Raw genomic sequence first — 20,339 nt, 5'->3', positions numbered from 1 at the left:
TTATTATGTTGTTTGAGCAGTGACAAAAGCCTGTCATAATAATCGTAGTAATAATCTTGAAAGGCGAGCATTATCTCGGGCTAAGCTAACTCCGGTCTTAGACACACACACACACACACACACACACACATTCATTATCTACACAATAGTGCATAGTGCGCTGCAGGATGACGATTGAGGAAGTGCTTAATAGGAGCAAGAGACAGCTATTGATCAATTTAGAAAAGAGAACATGAAGTATGTCAGCGTTTTATCCGATCCCACAGACGACATCATAACATTTTCTTGGAAAAGGCAACGCCGTTCAATGAGAGGTAGAGGGACATCGAGGAAAAAATCAGTTATAAAACAAATAAAAAGAAAGTATTTGTTTCGTCGTACCGAACCATCTATGGGATTGGAGGTTTAGGGCTTAGCACAGCTCTTCATGCAGAAGAAGATAGAAAGCCAACTTAGTTTACTGATCACGTGGATCTTTCTCTTATCTACAATCCAATAACTTGGACATGGTAGGGGAGCCCAAGAGGGGTTTTTTGTAGTTTCTCGAGCGTGTCAGATTAAGATATGAGTAATATCTTACTACCCGTGGAATCTACCAACCACTTACAGCCTCTACTCGTAGGTATGTTGGTCCGTTGGTTGGTGGTAAAAAGTCGTGAAGTAGATTCTGGATTTTGTTAGTTTGGTGCACGTTGATGTCGTTGTCAATCGTAGATGCTATAATTTACATCTAGGGTTTGCATCCGGATCCGAAATGTATGCAATTATCCGGATCTGGATCCGGATCCGCGGATCTTCCCATACATTTCGGATCCGTCGTGCAAACCCTATTTACATCTAACAATGATTTGTACTCATTTTCTTAATCCGACGGATAATGTGTTTCGAACTTGTAACCGTAAGATTAAGGCCGCCAAATTGTTAAATCTTCCAATTCAAATTGTATCAAACTAGTCAATCCCAGCTCGCATGATCAGTGTCCAGCTAATTTAGCCCAGAGCAATAAAGCAAGGCTACACAAGAGCAAACAAGCCCCGCATGTCACTATAATCAGCAAACAAGTTGCTTATCATCAAGGCATCGCGATAAAACGCAACATACCTACATACAAAAACGAAAACGACCAGGCGAGTCGTCGGCGTCGGAGCCTTTGTAAAACATTTATTTTTCTGTGAACTCTTTCCTGTTACTTTTAGCGTAACATAACCCTGAGATGTATGCTGAGAGTTGTTAGTTAAGTAGGTAACAATTGGGTAATCGGACGTGTGAGATATACGGGCCAATTTAGAAATTCCTACTAATTTTTCAGTGAAATCTGATCCAGGATTAGATTTCTTCAGGGGCAAGATGGTCAAATCAAAACCTAAATACCTCTGACGTCCATAAGTGATAAATATTCGTTACCCAGCGCTTGTTAATAAGTTAAATATTCTTATCTATAGCCTCGTCCTGCCCTTTGTGATTCCTAAAGGCTGTATTCCATTTTTAGCAAGTTATGAATGAAAAGCCTGGATAGGTTGAGGTTACATTATTTTTTTTTTTATCTCAAAACGTGAAACAAAGGAAAATCAACTTTATTTTCCAAATAATTTGGTTTTTTAATGGCCTAAACTAAACTGAGTATGACGGGCAGGACGAGGCTAGAGGTGAAGGCGCTAAAAATGATCCTAAACTGTAATAATCAATAATAATGAATCATGTGAAGATGAAGATATAACGATGTTCTTATACCTAAGCATGAGGGCCATGAGGTATTTACAGTATGTAATACCATCTTAGTCATGTTTGCTCTTATTTTTCGGGGAACGAGTTTGCGTGTTTCTTGGCATGACGTATCGTTAAGCAGACACATTATATTATACCCACTGATTATACTGATGACCAAGTCAAGGACTCCTTTTTATTTTGTCTATGTTTAACGACCCACAAACATTATACAGGTAATTGTATTGCGTTAAACTAATATAATGTTCTACAGACCACTACCGAACTCGGGCTTTCGTTGATTTTTAGGGTTCCGTACCCAAAGGGTAAAAACGGGACCCTATTACTAAGACTCCGCTGTCCGTCCGGCCGTCCGTCCGTCCGTCCGTCCGTCCGTCCGTCCGTCTGTCACCAGGCTGTATCTCACGAACCGTGATAGCTAGACAGTTGAAATTTTCACAGATGATGTATTTCTGTTGCCGCTATAACAACAAATACTAAAAACAGAATAAAATAAAGATTTAAGTGGGGCTCCCATACAACAAACGTCATTTTTGACCGAAGTTAAGCAACGTCGGGCGGGGTCAGTACTTGGATGGGTGACCGGTTTTCTGCTTGTTTTGCTCTTTTTTTGTTGATGGTGCGGAACCCTCCGTGCGCGAGTCCGACTCGCACTTGGCCGGTTTTTATTATCTATAAAATGAAATCCGTTAATAATATTTTCTACCCTCAATTATTATTTGACTTTGACAAAACATATATAGATCTCGAGAACCCCCATAATGGGGGAAATTTTGAAAAAAAAAACTGAATCTTGTAGGAAATTGTAAAAACTTATTAATTATTTATATCTATTCTAGTGCTCACCCCACACACGCATGACATGATGACAGACAGAAGAAAACAGGTTGTATTTTAAGGGAGGCCAGGACATTATTATATATACTTATCATGATATATCAGGATATTTTTCAAATATTATCCTCATTGACACCATTTCACTTTTCTTAAGTGTACCTATGCCAAAATGTAAGCAAGTGGAGCGCTAACCTTTTATGGAACCAATATATCGGTCAATTAATTAAAAAAGCGGCCAAGTGCGAGTCGGACTCGCCCATGAAGGGTTCCGTATTTAGGGGATTTATGACGTATTAAAAAAAACTACTTACTAGATCTCGTCCAAACCAATTTTCGGTGGAAGTTTGCATGGTAATGTACATCATATATTTTTTTTAGTTTTATCATTCTCTTATTTTAGAAGTTACAGGGGAGGGGGGGGGGGGACACATTTTAGCGCTTTGGAAGTGTCTCTCGCGCAAACTATTCAGTTTAGAAAAAAATGATATTAGAAACCTCAATATCATTTTTGAAGACCTATCCATAAACCCCACACGTTTGGTGTGGTTTGATGAAAAAACAATTTTTGAGTTTCAGTTCTAAGTATGGGGAACCTCCAAAATTTATTGTTTTTTTTCTATTTTTGTGTGAAAACCTTAATGCGGTTCACATAATACATCTACTTACCAAGTTTCAACAGTATAGTTCTTATAGTTTCGGAAAAAAGTGGCTGTGACATACGGACGGACAGACAGACAGACAGACAGACATGACGAATCCATAAGGGTTCCGTTTTTTGCCATTTGGCTACGGAACCCTAAAAATCTTCGATCAACACGGAAGGGATGCGGCATTCGCACTATTTCCCCTCTGCCTAGGTACAAGATCAACTGATCTAGCGCGGGTAATAAAACTAGTTGCGCTCGGATTTTTAACTAGACCTCGGTCCAGACGCGCGAGAGAACACAGCAGCAGAAAAAATGCCTAATTGCTCGGTTATTTGTTGTAAAAAGAGGTCGAGGACATCAAATTTACAAAAAGAAGGTATTACATTTCACATGTAATATTTTTTTTACATGTCATACGTTTAATTACATTTAAACACAATTATTATATTTTAGTCTCATGTAATTGCTGGATTTATCGATTTTGCTCGCCCAGTACAAATTGCGGATCGGTCGAGCGACAAATCCGACTTCTCATCTCTCAGAATACAATAAAATTCTCGACGTAAATGTGTTAGTGTGCGTGTTGTCACACTTGTGACTCGTCCGTACACAAAAAGAGATTGAGGTTTGCAAGATTTGTCTTTGACGTGTGTCATTTTCTATGTATTTGTGTCGTCATTACAGATTGGATTTTGTATGTAAGTGTGTGAGAAGTGCGACTGTGTGCACGTTCCCCCCCGCGAAAAATGGCAGAATGATTTGAATGTCAAGATATCGCTTGGGCCTATCCCTTCCGACGTGTCGGAAGCCCGTGTCGAAGCTAAAAATAGAACTGGCAACGCCATCTACACGCGAACCGTCGAACGTCAGCGCCATGTAAACAGCCATTGTCCGGGCAAAGGGGAAGCCATTTGGAACAATGAATCATGAGTCACTGCAATGTAATTTTATGTGTTGGAGATGGGGGCGCTAGCGGCACTGATGCAGAACGGATTTCAGGGTTCCGTAGCCGTCAGTGGCGAGGCAATCATTGAACTCATTTCCCATCTGGGGATTTATTATGTAGGTACTGTTTTTGATTAAGCTAACAAGCAATCTAATAGGGTTTGCAATCCGGATCCGAAATGTATGCAATTATCCGGATCTGGATCCGGATCCGCGGATCTTTCCATACATTTCGGATCCGTCGTGCAAACCCTAGACCCAAGTAATTCCTTAAACATGATGAAGGTATACAGAGTGGATTTTCTTTTTGGGTCAGTGGGGGCAGCTACCAGATCCCGTGTTGCTACGAGAAAACGGTCTAAGAAGACCTTCCCTCGATTTCAAATTAATGAAGATTGGCTTTAACAGATTTTCGAAAAAACATACAGGGTGCGAGAAAAAGGTCATTTTTGACAAACTTTTTTTTTGATGCCAATCGATCCCATTCCTATTAAGGATCAAAAGCTTGTATGGAACCAAAAAAAAATTTCCGGCTAGAAAAACCACAAATCGCGGAAAACTTTTCCCATACAATTTGTATGAAAATAAAAACTTTTATTTTTTACATGCTATTTTTGTATGCCAATCGATTCCGTTCCTATCCAGTATCAATAGTTTCCTAGGGGTCAACTTACGGTAATGTACTAAAAAGCCACACATTAAAGAAAACTTTTTCCATACATTTACTATGGAGAAAATGTGAAATCTGAATTAAATTTCACGTTTTCTCCATAGTAAATGTATGGAAAAAGTTTTCTTTAATTTGTAGGACCTATAGGTTTTGTTTGAAGGACCTATAGGTACAACTTATTGTTTCATATTCATCAAAGATATAACCCAATAGGTATGGAACTCTTGGACTTGCCCACCGTACTAGTACCGGCCCACCGGATTTATTTTTTACAGACTTAAATAGCGAGAACGGAACCCTATGCCAGTATGCAGAGGAAAGGCAAAGGGCCTATTTATACTGGATCAACCAAATCTTGTCAGTAGTAAAAGGCGGCAAATTTGAAAAATCGCGGGTTAGCAACACTGTGTTCGAATAATTCCAAAATCGCGTGTCATCTGTGTGTTATCTGTGGAATGTGGATCGTGAATGACAGCCATCATCTTATTGTTTACATTCTGAATCGTTTCTATTTCAAGAGAAATTTCTGCTGTCACCATTAAATACCAAGATTATGCATGACCTCAAGCAAAGCTAAGGTGCCTACAATGTACAATCATGCTCGTTGACGGTAAAGATTACTAAAATTTGAGGTTATGATAATTCACTCGAACTGACGTATGAAGGGCGGAAAAATAAACACGTTTTGGTACGATGTACATTGCTGCTTTTCTTAGCGCAATTCTGCTCTTTGAGTGTTACATGGTGTTACCCTACTTTAATTTGCAGTACATTGCTACTGACAAGATTTGCTTGACGCACTATATTTCAATTATTGCAATGAATCACTATTCACTACATATGAGTTCAAACTTTTCCGTCCTATTTTCTCGCCAAAATGCTTTATGACTAAGTAGACAGCATCCGATATAATTTATAGTAATTAATTATTTCTCAGTAAATACTAATTTACATAAAATAAAATAAAATACAATAACCCGAGTAAACGAGATGCAATGAATTTAGCCAATTTAGGTACGGTACGTGCCGTTAGTGCCGTTACCAGCGGTTACGTTCCAATAGACGACTTATGCCCATCCTTCCTCTTCACCTACTAAATTTAAACGATATTAAGATGTTGGTTAACTGGCATAGAACGCCTCGTGCATTTAGTTTAGGTACTTTCTTAACAAACGTTGCAAAAAGCAAATTTTCAAGAAATCGACCCTAATTTTGCCCTAATTACTTTTAGAGAAGCGCGTAAAAAAAGAATCCAAAGTCCGATATGTAGCCCTTCTCCCTTTTTGGTACTTAGGTACACAAAGTATAATTATTACGTTAATACTTGAAGTACATACTAAAACTTCACTAATTTTATTGAGTAAGTATAAAAAATGTAGATCACAGACTAATCTATTGCAAACAGTTCATAGTTCATTTTCTATATCCTGCTAGCTGCTCTCCTATCTTTGTAGGTACTAGGTATTTAATATTTATACATGATACTAAACTCAGTAGTTACCAAGTCAATAATTATTTTGACCTGATTATTATAGTAATTAGTACCTACGCGTTATTTTTTTATCAGTATCTCATCCCCTAACAGAGTAGAAAATGGGGAAGCAAAAGATAGCAGTTTAGCGACTTCTAAACGAGGATAATGCCGTGGGCAGACCGTAAACACTAGTTAATTTCCTAAGAATCACTAATAAACATAAATTAGTAAATTAGCTCCTTGAGTAGGTACTTATCATTATCACGCACATTATGATACGTGATCCAGTTATCAATTGTATTAAGTAGCCTCTGAATGACATTAATGATCGAGATGTTGCCAATCTTTAAAGTTGCTTACATACCCCTTGAACGCAATGAGAAAGTTTGTACTCATTAAGTCGGTAATATATGTTCTATATAATTGACCTACAAAGATCACCTAGTAATTTCAATGTTTATGAAAGGAAGCTTCCGTGTGGAAATCTCCATTTCGCCGAACATTTAGCTTGTGGTTAAAGATTAAAACTAAACGGGAGCAATTTATGGTCTGCTACTAAAAAATGGCAGACGCAGACCGTCACGATCTAAAATAAATGATGACTCACCTCTCTTCCTGAGTGTGCTGTTTTTTTCCTCGCCAACGTATCAAACAATCCAACGTCCCTTTACGAAATGGAGGCTTTAGAAGCTTCCACCGACTCTTCAAAGTCTTTTTAGAACCCACTGTCCCGACTGACTCCTCACTGGGACTCACACTCAGAATATCTGGTTCCGAACTGCCTTTTCTTAACGCACTATCACCACTAGAATTTTTGGAACACTTCTCGAAGCCGGCTACATTTTCACTCACTGCCCTTCTCCTAGAAATAGGAGTCGAAGTAGCAAAATTCGATGTCCTGACTTCTATACCACTGTCCTTAAGATTAGATGTGGATGTGCCTAATCCATCCTCACTGATACTTTGTAATCTTTTTATTCGTATAGGAGCTTCTGGAGTAACGACTTTCGCGTTGAGAATGCTGTTTTCTTCAAAATGCCTGCTTTTTCTGTTGCGTTCGATGTCAACAAACGCAGTGACGTCTTCGCAGCTTCTGGCGTTGTATTTGCTGAAGTTGAATAGCGACTTAGATTGGGCTGAGGGGTCGGGGTGATCCATAATCGTCGCTTGCACGAGGTTATCTTCGCTCTTGGATAATTTTAAATTGGATTGAATCTTTTTCTGTCTGGCAGGGCGTTGCGGCGGTTGGACATTATTTATCGGTGCAACGATCGGTTCGACTGTCCGCTTGTTGGGCTTCGAGTACTTTGCGATAATTCTGTTTATTTCAGCGCTGTTTTTGCGTCTGTTTGTGTGTCGCTTGAAGTTGAGCGGTTGTTGATAAGACTCGGCCACGCTCGCCCCGGCGACCCGTGTTGACCTCTCCCGCCACTCATTCACTTTGTCTTCCAGTAATCGCTGCAGCTCTAACGCCCGCATCATTGCTCCTATCTCTGGCATTTTGATTTCAGATTTATATCGAATTATAAATATGTTTTGGTAATTTCTTTGGTATCAAATTCTCATAGTAAGTGTGCTTAGGACTTATATTACTTCCAAGTACTTCTATGTTAAACCTGAAATGAAAAAAAAAATTGGTAAATGATGTTCAAAGACATTAAGTATTGGAAATTAATATTCAATCGCTATTATTTATGTTTTAAAATAATAAACGCATATATACGATATAGGTATATTACCTACGCCCTATTTTGTAATTACTTTGGCTCTTTCCAAAGATTTATTGATTTTACTAGAGAAGTCTAGGAAAATCCTGTCCCCTAATTTAACAGCTAAGACAGATGGCGCTAACATAACACAGTGTTTATGTTTTATGGTAACGAATTGTGAAACGTCAAATTTTAACAACCCGAGTTCCGTACAAACACCAACGCTCCTAACTGTACATTGGTGGACCTTATTACAAAAGGCATAAGGTCCACCGAAGTACATTTAACTTAACAGTGTGGGCGATGTTATAGTGCCATCTACTGAATATAAATAAATATAAATTCGAAGGACGAATTTGTATTAGACTTCTACTATCTTCGAATTAAATAAAACTGTCGTGAATCATCCTAACACACTTAAATGGGGACCGGGACTAAAATGTCGCGCGAGAGACTATAAGGAAAGGAAAAAGTGTGCCAAACCATAAATTAAATGCTTAATCTGCTATTAACTAAAACATTGTCGTATCTATTTTCGGATTATACTTCCCAGTTTAAAATGGACTTATTCTTTAAATGATTTTTATAACACCTATACCTATAGGTACCTATTAAATAATATATATTTAGGTAATATATTCTTTGAATGCTTGAATAAACGCCTTCTTAATTATTATTAAGAATACCTACCTATATTTAGGTAGAGTCTAATTTAAATTAATACAACTAACGGATAAGATACACAATAATTCAGATTGCCACGCAGGATTTACTAATAGGAGGTACCTAAAAGAGGGTCATTGCTCTTCGTTTAATTGCCTACACCGCGCCGCGAATTAACGGTGCGAGGCCCTTGGGTGTAAAACAGCTGTCTTTACTTAGTGGATGGATTAATGAGACTATATCAAGAGGAGCCTTGTGTTTGGTAATCGCAAAACTAGTCTAACGTAAGATCGTATCCGTGCATGTACTGTCAGCACTCAGCAGCAAGAGTAAAGGATGGAACTACGCGCCAAGTAGTTCCTAATAAAGTAGGTACTTATCCAAATAGAGATATATTTCTACAGTTCGCGTTTAAAAGTATATTCGCGTTAATGATTCTCATTTTGGAGATTATTATACTTTCTTGATCTCATGGCCGGTGCCTAATCTACGTAATCTAGGAATGACAAACTTGCATGTTTTACGTAGAGCAGGTACAGACAGCAACGACGGCGTTGGGTTGGGACGTCAATACCCATACCAACCTAGCAATCAACGATCAATGATCATTGTCCGTTTCCGACTTCTCTTGTCGTAGGGTACAATGCGCCGGATGCTATACGATTACTATAATACGTCCAGCCTTCCTTCTTAATTGCACTGAGGTGCATACCGCCAAATTCTATCGGGTTATTAAGACTTACGAGTTAATTCACGCGGTATTATATCGCTATATTAGGCATGCGATTAGAACCCTTGATAGCAGCAATTTGGTTCGTATTTTGAGTAGCGCCAAGAAAGAGATATATAGGTACAACACGAATATTTACGTCAATCCCGATAACAGACCACGAAGCGAACTGCTAGTAGGTAGGTATGAGAAAAGAACCCGAACTAGGTACAGTGCCAGCCACTTAAATAGCCTCACCTATATATTGTGAGTATTATAATTATACGTGATAATTTTTATCAATATATCTTAAATTTGGATTGTACGCCCTGACGTTTATCCAACGACACATTAACAAGTCCGAACTTATCTGCGCGCGAAACGTCGTGGACGCAAGAGCTAATACGGGCCGTTCACATGAATAGCCTCAGTGTAACGTAATCGTCCAAACCGTGCATTTAAGTTTCGCTTTCAAATTTATTTTATTATGGTTAGATAATACAGATGGCATTCTATTAAGTACCTGCAGTAACGTGATAAACCCAGTGTTTTTGTGACTATGGGACGTGGTAAAAAACTTACAAGTTTAGAAATTGAAAATGTTAATTTTTATTTAACTCTAAAATTATCCCATCGTGAGATAGCTAAAAAAATAGGTCGCAGCCCTAAAGTTATTAATAATTATGTTAAAAATAAGGAAAATTACGGCCACCAGTATAAAGAACGCACAAAATTTGCCACTACGGATCGTGAACGTCGACTTATTTTACGCTCTGCTTCAAATTCTACCAAGACTGCCAGGCAAATAGCTAGTGAAATAAATACTAGAGCATCTCTCTCTACAAATCGACGGATTATTAGAACATCATCCCACCTCAAACGAAAAAAAATCATGAGTAAACCTCCTTTGCGCGAACAACATGTGGCGGGTCGACTGTCTTTTTCTAAAAAGTACATGTGCTGGAAAACTGAGTGGCGAAATGTGATTTTAGTGATGAGAAAAAGTTTAATCTAGATGGTCCAGATGGATTTAAATATTATTTTCATGACCTAAGGAAAGAACCGAAAGTACTATCACGTCATCATTCAACTCTCGGATCGGTGGTGGTTTGGGGAGCAATTTCTTACTATGGTACTGTTGATTTAATTGTGGTAGACGGAAGACTAAATGCTGAAAAGTATTTAAATTTATTAAAAGAAACAAAAAGTAAGATCAGAAAAGTAATAGGTAGAAAAAAAAATGTTTTTAGCATGATAATGCTCCCATACACACGTCAGCGATAGTTACAAAGTGGTTTGAAAAAAAACCAGATTGATGTTCTAGATTGGCCATCCTTGTCCCCTGATCTGAACATCATGGAAAATGCCTGGGATTGGCTGTCTCGGCAAATTTATTACAACGGAAGACAGTTTAGTAATAAAGAAGAACTGATTCAAGCTATTTACACTGTTTGGGATTCTGTGGACGTTAATTACATACATTCTTTATATGAATCACTACCTAATCGTATTTTCGAATTAATAAGGTGTAATGGAAGGTATAAAAATATTTAACGAAAGAGTTTTAATAACTAAACAGATATTTTAGCATGTGAGGCTATTCAAGTGGAAGGGCCAATTATTTATTTGACGTTATTTCTTAAAACTTTGATTAGATAACAATAAATATTTTATTTACTATTACAAGGCTTCTTGTTTTATTTCATATTTAATGTTTAATGTATATCTCCTTTTTATATTACTATGAGAAATATTAATTTTGGTGAGTGAGGCTATTCAAGTGGCTGGCACTGTATTTTAGTAAGTACCTACCTTGGATTACCTAGATACTGATGTGCCGTTTGGTTGTTACATCGATATTATCCTGCTAGCAACCAATACCTATTGACCTTTTCAGGGTTATTTTGTCGCATCGGAAGCGGCATGCTTTCCTATGCATACTGCCGAGTTTTGTCTGAAGTGTCCGTTTAGTTAGTCAGCCCACAGAATATGGACCATTAACCCATGCAATATTGTATCACCGGTAAGCAAATCTACTCGTAGGTCCTAATTTTAAACCTAGAATCAGATTAACGTTAGATGTTAGTCAAAATATGTGACTTGGCCGTTTCGCTACCGTCACATAGCCGTAAGGTGAAAAATTGATTCACTGTTCATTACTTTTCTGTTATACAATAGTTCTCGTCGTAACGAAACGGCCAAGCCACATATTTTGACTAAGGTGTAGAGTTTGTGAAATTAGGGCTTGTAAAGTTAAGGAGTGTAGAGTTAGAAGCGTGGCTATACGTGAGATCTGATAACTTTTTGACAGTGCGAGTCATATGGTCTCGTCTTGGCAACATTTTACATCAAAAAGTTTTTTTTTTTTGTTAGCCTGGTTTAGTGTCCCACTGCTGGGCAAAGGCCTCCTCTCCCTTCCTCCACTCAAAAAATGTTTTTGTATTCTCTTAATTATGCCTTTTAATACTCAGAGGTGCATACCACCGAAATCTTAGTGTCGGGAGTGTCCGATCATTACATTACATTGCATTACAGTACCCACGGAGTTAGGGTTACCAGATACAAATTTAGAATTTCCTGACAAAATTCCTGATTTCCGAATATTCTCCTGACATTCATATTCACGACGACGACGGGGCGTGGGGGGGGGGGGGGGGTGGTGTCTCTAGCCATTAGCGATGGCCATCCGATTGAGCCGAGCCGCGCGCGTGATGTACATGTATGCTTGATTAAAGATGTGTTAATGAATAATTATGTAGTTATTGATAAGTTGAGTGGATCTCATTTCCTCCTGACATGTCAGGAAAGTTCCTGTCATCTGGTAACCCTACACGGAGTAGTATATACCTATAGGTAAGCCATAGGCTATCCTGTATTGTGTCACCAGTAGGCAAACCTACACAGGTTCAAGTTAAGTTGTGATGTGACGTCGATTATCATTGACCGTTTCCGAGTTCTCTTGTCGTTTCGGATGCGGCTCGATTTCTATAATAGCCACTCCGTCCTTCCTAGCTGCAACGAAGTGGATACTGAATCCGGTAGATAACGATTATTTACCTGTACCGGCTCCGAACGCACCTAAACTCATAGGATGTATTGAAATATAATTAGTTACAATCTTATAATTACGAGAATATTCGTGTTTCCCGTCGTTACAGAGGTTTTTCGACCCCACTGATATAGTGAATCTCGATAGTTAAATAAATATTGTTTTTCTTTTCATTGTCAATTAAACATGACATTCTCTTAATGAATGTTTTAATTAACAGGATTTTGACTCTTAGAGACCCTATACATCTCTAAGGATAATTTGATTAACTATATATTATAATCTTTTAGTTCTGAGACTTACATTTACACCTCTAAATAATTTTAGATTTTTATTTTTGTAAGTAAGTATGTTTGTTATTTTTATTATAGTTTTTTTTGTAATTCGACATTTAGAGACTTTATACATTTACATCTCTGTACTCGTACGCATTAAAGATATATTAAATGCTTTTTGAGCTCTAACATATATGACATGGCATGGCATTCATTTTAGGTAGGTACCTAGACCTACCTACTTTTCGACCAAGGCTTGACTCTCCCGTGTGTGTCTAGTTGGTATAAGTATCCCTAGTGGTCCCCGAATTTAAAATCAAAACAACTGTTGATTTTATTAATCATTGGGACGAACTTCACACAAAAATTGGGTTGATCCCCGGCAAAAAGCAAATTTTGTCGAGTGTTCTAATCATTCAAAGGATACGAACCACTCGTTTAATTGATCATAAAATATCGACAGGTACTTCGATTTCACTGAAATTATGTTTAAAATAAGACTTCGTACCTAATTATATCATGCTGTGCACGCGAGGCTTTTATTAATGTAGGTACCTATAGGTACAAACCTTAAAATTACCCAATTGATGTCTTGAGTGAGAGGTATTCCATTCGAATGCTCGTGTGATAGCGATTTCTATCCAGTATGTAACTATAAAATAAGTAATGACCACAGCTAATACTGCATAACCTCTTAAAACATTTGCAATGTCATCTTATCCATGACGTAAAAAAGAACTAACTTAAATAAACAGTTTACAAGATGAATCAAGTCCTTCACTGCACTTATAACGACTGTCAACGACTCAACGTTGTTTGAGTAAACTCATACGTAAAATGTTTGCTACAAACGTAGATATCACAATTGAGATATAACTGATAAGTGATAACGCAAAACTGTGAGAACAGATAAGTTCTAGACATGTTGCGACACACACAATGGACCTTCGTTCTGAATCATGGTGCATATATCTACAAAATTCTACAATATATCAAAATATCCCACATCGGACGTCTCACAAAAATACGGGATTGAGATGATGGATTATGCAGAGGGAAAGAGATAGGGCAGCAATGCGACGTGTCTTATTACTAATACGAGGCAGAGTCCTTTCCTAAAAATGTTTGTACTAAAATAAAATAAACCTTAAGGTACTAGATACGGGAACGGTATTATTAAATTATCATTAACATTGTAAGAAAACTAATTACTTAAATTTAAAACGTTCACTGCCCCCATACAAAATAATATGATAAAGTCACACGTCCAAGTTCCAAGTGTGCTTCCACTTTGAAGTTGTGAACCCATAGTGGAAGCACGGACTCCTGAATAAAAACTTCATGATCCCTGATTGGGGACACCCGGACAGGAAACGTGTTAAACTATTTCGATTTCTGCGGGCTTAGCACGGGCGTATCATATTGCACGTGGTATGATACGTTGTCTTCTAACGTTATTGGTAAATTTGTCATATCGCTGAGCATGGCCCCGAGCTACGATAAGCCTACCACGTCGATATTGAATAAAGTTATCGACTATCATACGATAGTGACCACGACTGTCTATGCGTAGAGCTTATGAAAAATCTATTCAATGGCTGCCCTTATTCATATGTCGGACGTGTGTCGGACATAGTTTGAACATGAATAGTCAATTTTATTACTACACTTCCAAATTGAAAAGTGTTTAAATGAGTGACAGCTTTATACAAATTGACCTACATTATAACATGCACGGATAATCGTGTTTGACAATTGAGTCAATTGACAATAATTTGACATTGACAAGCATCGCGTACGCGCGTGATCAGTGAAAATATCAGAATACAAACCAAGTTGAAGAAAAATACTGATTTGCTGTGAAATCTAAAGAAAATGCCACGCATAATGTAAGTTTCTCTAAAAATCAATAATTTATTTACAGAAAAAGTTATAATTCGTTTGATCATAACTGATTTTGTCATGAATATGTTTTTCAGTCGATGCATTAACGCAGAAGAAAATGCTAGCAAAATATATAACTCAGCATCCCCTGTTCGCCTACAGGGAGTACAGGGAGGACCATGAGCCTCTCGGAAGCCAGAGATAAGTGCAGTGCTGCATACAAGTTCTATGAGAGCACGATCCGTACAGATCAGTGGCAGCAGGCATGGAAGTCGGTAAGTACTATGCTAATAATTAATACAGATCAACCTCATCTCAAACTAAGCAAAGTTTGTAGTATGGACACAAGAAACATCCATAACTTAGCATTACTTAAAACATTCAGTGCCAGCGCGAGCTACGCGCTACGAGTGTAGCCGATAACACGGGAAAAACCGTATGTAGCAAAAAGCGCCTACGAACAGTGAACTCCCCTAGTGAGTCGCTGGCAGTTAATGTGTTAATGTTTGTTGTTTATCTTGTTGATATTAGCCCAAATCCAGTTTCTAACTACCGTTGCAGGTAGGGTCATCAAGTCATCACTGAATACAATTTAGCTGTTAAATGTGTCAATTATCTATAAATTCTATTTTTATTGTCAGACTTGTCGTTAATTGAGCTGCAAAGTTAGAAAAATCAATGTGGCAGCAACCCAGGCTCCGCTAGCAGTGAGCGGTAACTCAACCAATTACCGGGAGAACTGGCTTGTCTAAAATGGATCCAGAAGAATCAAGGATTGGAGATGTAAGTACACCTTTCTTAAACTAAAATCATGAAGAGTTTATTGTGCCATTTAAAAATATTGACACTGATCTTCTACTATGACTATGTTCTACTAAGTAACAAAAGTTTGTTAAAAACTGTTCTATGACTACTATAATTGCATGAAGTTGTCATGGCAACAATGGATGTTGTAAAAGTTGATCCAACTGTAGATTAATTACCTAACTAGAAAGTTCTAGTTTGTTATACTTGTTTTTGGTAAACTAGAGTTAACAACATTGAAAGATACACTACTAAACTACCAATTGACATTTTTTTCACACTGCAGAAAAAGGTCATAATGATTGTAACAACAATTAAAAACTTTGGAACCCGTAGACCTCACTTTCAAAATTGTTTTTTTTTACCCTGTCTGAATATTGTAGAAGCTGGTTTTGTATGTAAGAATTCAAGTGTATTGACAAAAGAAAAACACCACCACACTTTGTGCCATGGATCTAAGACATACGGATAAAATATTATTAATATTTAATTTTTATGTACAGTCTAACTGCACAGGTAAAAAGGCATTCGACTGCAGTTTCCAAACCGGCTTTACCTGTGCAGTTGAACTGTACAGTGTACATGCTAAACTGCGCAGGCATAGCCTAGTGTGTATTGCCAGCAGTTTAATTGAAAGATTTAAGTAGGTACTCTTATTTTAAATGTTTTCATTTGCAATACCCTAAGTGGTTTGATTGTATACGTGACAATGGGAAGAATTATGATTTTAGCAGCCTATGTATGTAGGTATGTATGTATGTGTGTGGGTATGTTTGTGTCGTGTATTACCCTAGCATAAAAGCTTAACTACTGAGACAAATATTGTTGAATAAGATGTTCATTGGTATGTTTTTATGCCGCAGGTGGCATAGACTACACTTTAATACATAATAGGTACTCTTTAATAAAATAATAATAACAAAAATGCTTTAAATAACGGATTAATAGTTACTGGAACAAAATTTAGTTTATTTTCAGTCGAAACGAAATCGGACCAATGAAACTATAAAATCCCCCTGACTTAAAAACGACAGCTTTCTAAAAATGACTTTAATTTCTTATAATTTGCAAATGAACCTCTGTACTAGCCTGCGCCACTATAGAATCATGACCTCATCTAATCTATTTGTTTCTGTTTCAGTCATAACATATTGGAGGACACTCAAGTTATCGAGGACACGATAGAAATTAACTAAAATCTACAGCCTCAATTATTTAATGACTTATTTAGAAAAGGGATAGTCATAATATTTAGCTATAGAACGAGAGAGTGCGGCAAAAAAAAGTTCTGACTTTCTGCCTGGAACACACTTCTCAGCAGGCACGTCCATGCATTTCGAAGTCAATAGTAAAAGTGTTTATTTGTTAAGCATATGTAGGTGAAACTATTACAGTGGTATTTAAAAGGTTTTTTCTAACAAACCTTTAAGTTGCAATGTATCAAGTACATATTACAAGATAAATTAGACCCCACGTCTCTTTATTCGATTGAGCTAAAACTTAATATACATTATTTAAGTTGGGTGATAACTGATAACGCAATATTATGGTACCACCGAATATCTGATGATGGACGCAGGATGTGGTCAAAGAAACTCTTTGATATATATAAAGCAACCTAATTTGTGTTTGGGTTTATTAGAAATTGTTTTTATGAGTAGGTATTAATTGCCTGTTAAGGCCCCAGTACACAATGCGCCATTCTGGGGGACGCATTTATGCGTTAGAGGGAGCAAGTGATATTGCTATCTCATTCTACCGCATGGCTGCGTCCCTTGGTTTGGCCGGCGATGGCCCATTGTGTACAGGGGCCTTTATAGTCGGCAATAAAAACTTTTATCAAAAATATCATTTTTATTTGACAAGATATGTACTTACCACCTTATTCATAAAACTTTACGGACCTGATTTAGTTAAATAATTTTTTATCCCTTTCTTTCAAATACATAAGGGAGCCGGTCTACCTAGCTTTATTTGACGTTCATAAGCGCATTGTAATTATGCCTACTTGAATAAACTATCTTTTATCTTATCTTTATCTAAGTCAAAATGACAGATAAAGACAAACGATTCATAGCTAATTCAGGGCAGTAACACTTTTATGAATAATGCCACTAGGCTAAGCGTATTATGAGACGCAGGCGACGCAGTTCATGCAGCGCAGCACAGAGCAGATTTTGTAAAGTATGGAACGTCCTTACTCTGGAGTGTGCGTACCTAAAGGACGTTCTATACTTTACAAAAATCGCTCTGTGCTGCGCTGCGTGACCTACGTCGCCTGCGTCTCAGCATACGCTTAAGTTTCCGTCACACAGGCGCGTTTCCCGGGCGGGGCGTGAGCGTTTTATATGTAAAAGCGGCGCGCCCCGCTAACGCCCCGCCCGGAAAACGCGCCTGTGTGACGAAGCCTTTAGCCTTACGGCTTGGCCATGACATTGCTCGACTGGCTTCGGCTAAGGCGACAACCATAGGTTGTAGCGAGACAGCGATCGGACCTTTCGTTCCCATCTAGCCTTCCCTGCCTTAGCCGGAGCCAGTCGCGCAATGTGGCCAACGCGAGTATTTTTATAGTTTACCCCGCGACATCATTAGTAGTTTGTTTCAGTTCTTATAAATTGAAATAGATGTCATACACTAAAGATAAAGTGATCAAGTCCACCGGTGGCCAAGGCTGGAAACGAGGCAGGGTACGCGGCTAACGTCCCAAATTCTCTTATGTAAGTACATATATATGTTTTGACGACCGGTCTGGTCTAATGGGTAGTCACCCTGCCTGTGAAGCCGCGGTCCTGGTTCGAATCCCGGTAAGGGCATTAATTTGTGTGATGAGCACAGATATTTGTTCCCGAGTCATGGATGTTTTCTATGTATTTAAGTATTTGTATATTATATATATTAGTCTAAGAGCTAGCCACGGAAATAGGTACTTATGCAATTTATAGAGCAACGAAATCCCTCTAGTTAGTGGGCCATACTATCATTATTAATTAATCCAGCATGGCAGCAGTTCAGCGGTGGGTGTGTGAGTGGATGGGCAACAAAGGGGTTGTAAAATGATATCATAGCTAATTATATATTTAATTCAAATATAACAATGCCAGGCGTTTTATTTGGGGGAATAGTAGTGTCAGGTGATGAAAGTACACAAACCACTTGAGCGCCTGCAGGAAGACCATGAGCAAATTGCACCTGACTCACAATTGCTTCACGCATAGTTGTATATGTCTTCTACTTTTTCTTAACACATACCTAGGCGTAATCGAACAGAGTAGTACTATTATTTATTCTGTGACAGAGTACAAAAAGTACGATTGCGAAAAGTACGAGTGGATTATATACGTAAAGCAAAAACGCCTGGCATTGTTATATTTGAATTAAATACATAATTAGCTATAATATCACACCAAACACAGAGCTCTATAAATTGCACACCTTCAATTGATTTTACAACTCCGTTGTTGCCCAACCACTCTCACACCCACCGCTGAACTGCTGCCAGGCGACCGGATTAATTAATAATGATAGTATGGCACACTAACTAGAGGGATTACGTTGCTCTATAAATTGCATAAGTACCTATTTCCGTGGCTAACTCTCCGGTTATATCGTTGTCTGAGTACTCTGAGTGTGTCTGAGACCAAAACACTTTTTCCCTTTTCAGGTCATTACTATGTATACCTATACATTACGGCCCTCGCTCCGAGCCGTTCCTGGTGCAAAAGCTGCCCATAGTAATCCAGCGTTGAAAAGTTGCTAGCATCATGGGCACTTTCGCACCGGGGACGACAATTAATGATTTGTTTGTATACCATAATTTAATGTGAAAATAAACTTGGTTTATCTTTTTGGCAATAGTTGTGTTATTTACCCATTTATAATATTCTCTCCAGCAGCACAGAGCCGATATTGTTAAGAGCCCATCAACGTGCACACTATCGCCACTGCTAAATAATCGTGATTATTTAAATTTAACGTCAGGTATTTAAAAAAGGGGGCCGCTACGTACTGTATTTTGTATTTGGGGCATTATCTATGAAAAGGGACCTTATTGTCGATGGCGCTTACATCGCGCGGCATTATATTTATATCGGAGCATCTTTAATAATGACGTAAGCGCCATCGACAATAAGGTCCCTTTTCATAGATTCCGTCACATTTAAGTACCTCTTGAATACATCAAACTAGTTTTTATGTTGCTGGATTCTTCAATCTATGCGTCCAAAGTTAAAACGGCCGTTTTTGTTTTAAGTTCATAGATCGGCGAATCCAGCAACATAAAACTAGTTTGATGTATTCAAAAGTTACTTTAATACTATGTAGATACAATACGTAGCGGCCCCCTTTAAAAAAATCTTTCGTTAAATTTAAATTATCACGATTATTTAGCAGTGGCGCTAGTGTGCACGTTGACGGGCTCTTAACTTACCTAGTAAACATAGAAGACTGACAACAGTGCCAACGCCGCGAGAATATTGACATTGTTGTTAATGAATTTAACATAGTTTTTTAAAATTTAACATTAATTATTAGAGTATTAAACTCTGTCTGACCGTAGTTATAGTTACTAAAGTAGGTAGACTTATAGCATAATAGAGCATTTAGGAATATTCTTATTTAACCTTTTGACCGCCACAGACTAACTAGATGCGTCTTTAAATAAGAACGTGCTTAAAATGCTTTAATTATACTATAGTGTATATATATGAAAGTCGGATTAAATACGTTTAGAAGCTATAAGTAGTGACAGATTTTGTACGCTAAAATGAAAAATAAGAATAAGCGACACCTACATGCGGGGAATGCTGTTTTGTATGAAGATTGACCATAGAAAAATAGGTAAATAGATTAGGTAGGTATTTGTGTGATAGTAAAACATAGTTGGTTATAGGCGAAATAAGTATTTATTAAGCTGGCTCGCACGCGCACATTCTCAAGAGCCCATCAACGT

At 37.9% G+C, this 20,339-nt stretch overlaps 1 protein-coding gene across 4 annotated transcripts in view; it reads right to left on the bottom strand.

Annotated features, from left to right (window-relative positions):
- The window catches only part of LOC134651304 (protein unc-13 homolog 4B), a 60,554-nt gene extending 52,689 nt beyond the window's left edge, over positions 1–7,865 (bottom strand). For all 4 annotated transcript variants that reach the window (XM_063506344.1, XM_063506345.1, XM_063506348.1 and 1 more), the window contains exon 1: positions 6,906–7,865. In XM_063506344.1, the coding sequence (XP_063362414.1) occupies positions 6,906–7,798 (893 nt within the window). In that variant the 5' untranslated portion in view covers positions 7,799–7,865. The remainder of the gene's footprint in view (positions 1–6,905) is intronic.
- Between the last annotated feature and the right edge of the window lie 12,474 nt (positions 7,866–20,339).

This window comes from Cydia amplana, chromosome 10 (assembly GCF_948474715.1).
Source record: "Cydia amplana chromosome 10, ilCydAmpl1.1, whole genome shotgun sequence".
In the NCBI taxonomy this organism is placed as follows: Eukaryota; Metazoa; Arthropoda; class Insecta; order Lepidoptera; family Tortricidae; genus Cydia; species Cydia amplana.
Note: the sequence above shows the minus strand (reverse complement) of the source record. Positions and strands in the feature narration are given on the sequence as shown.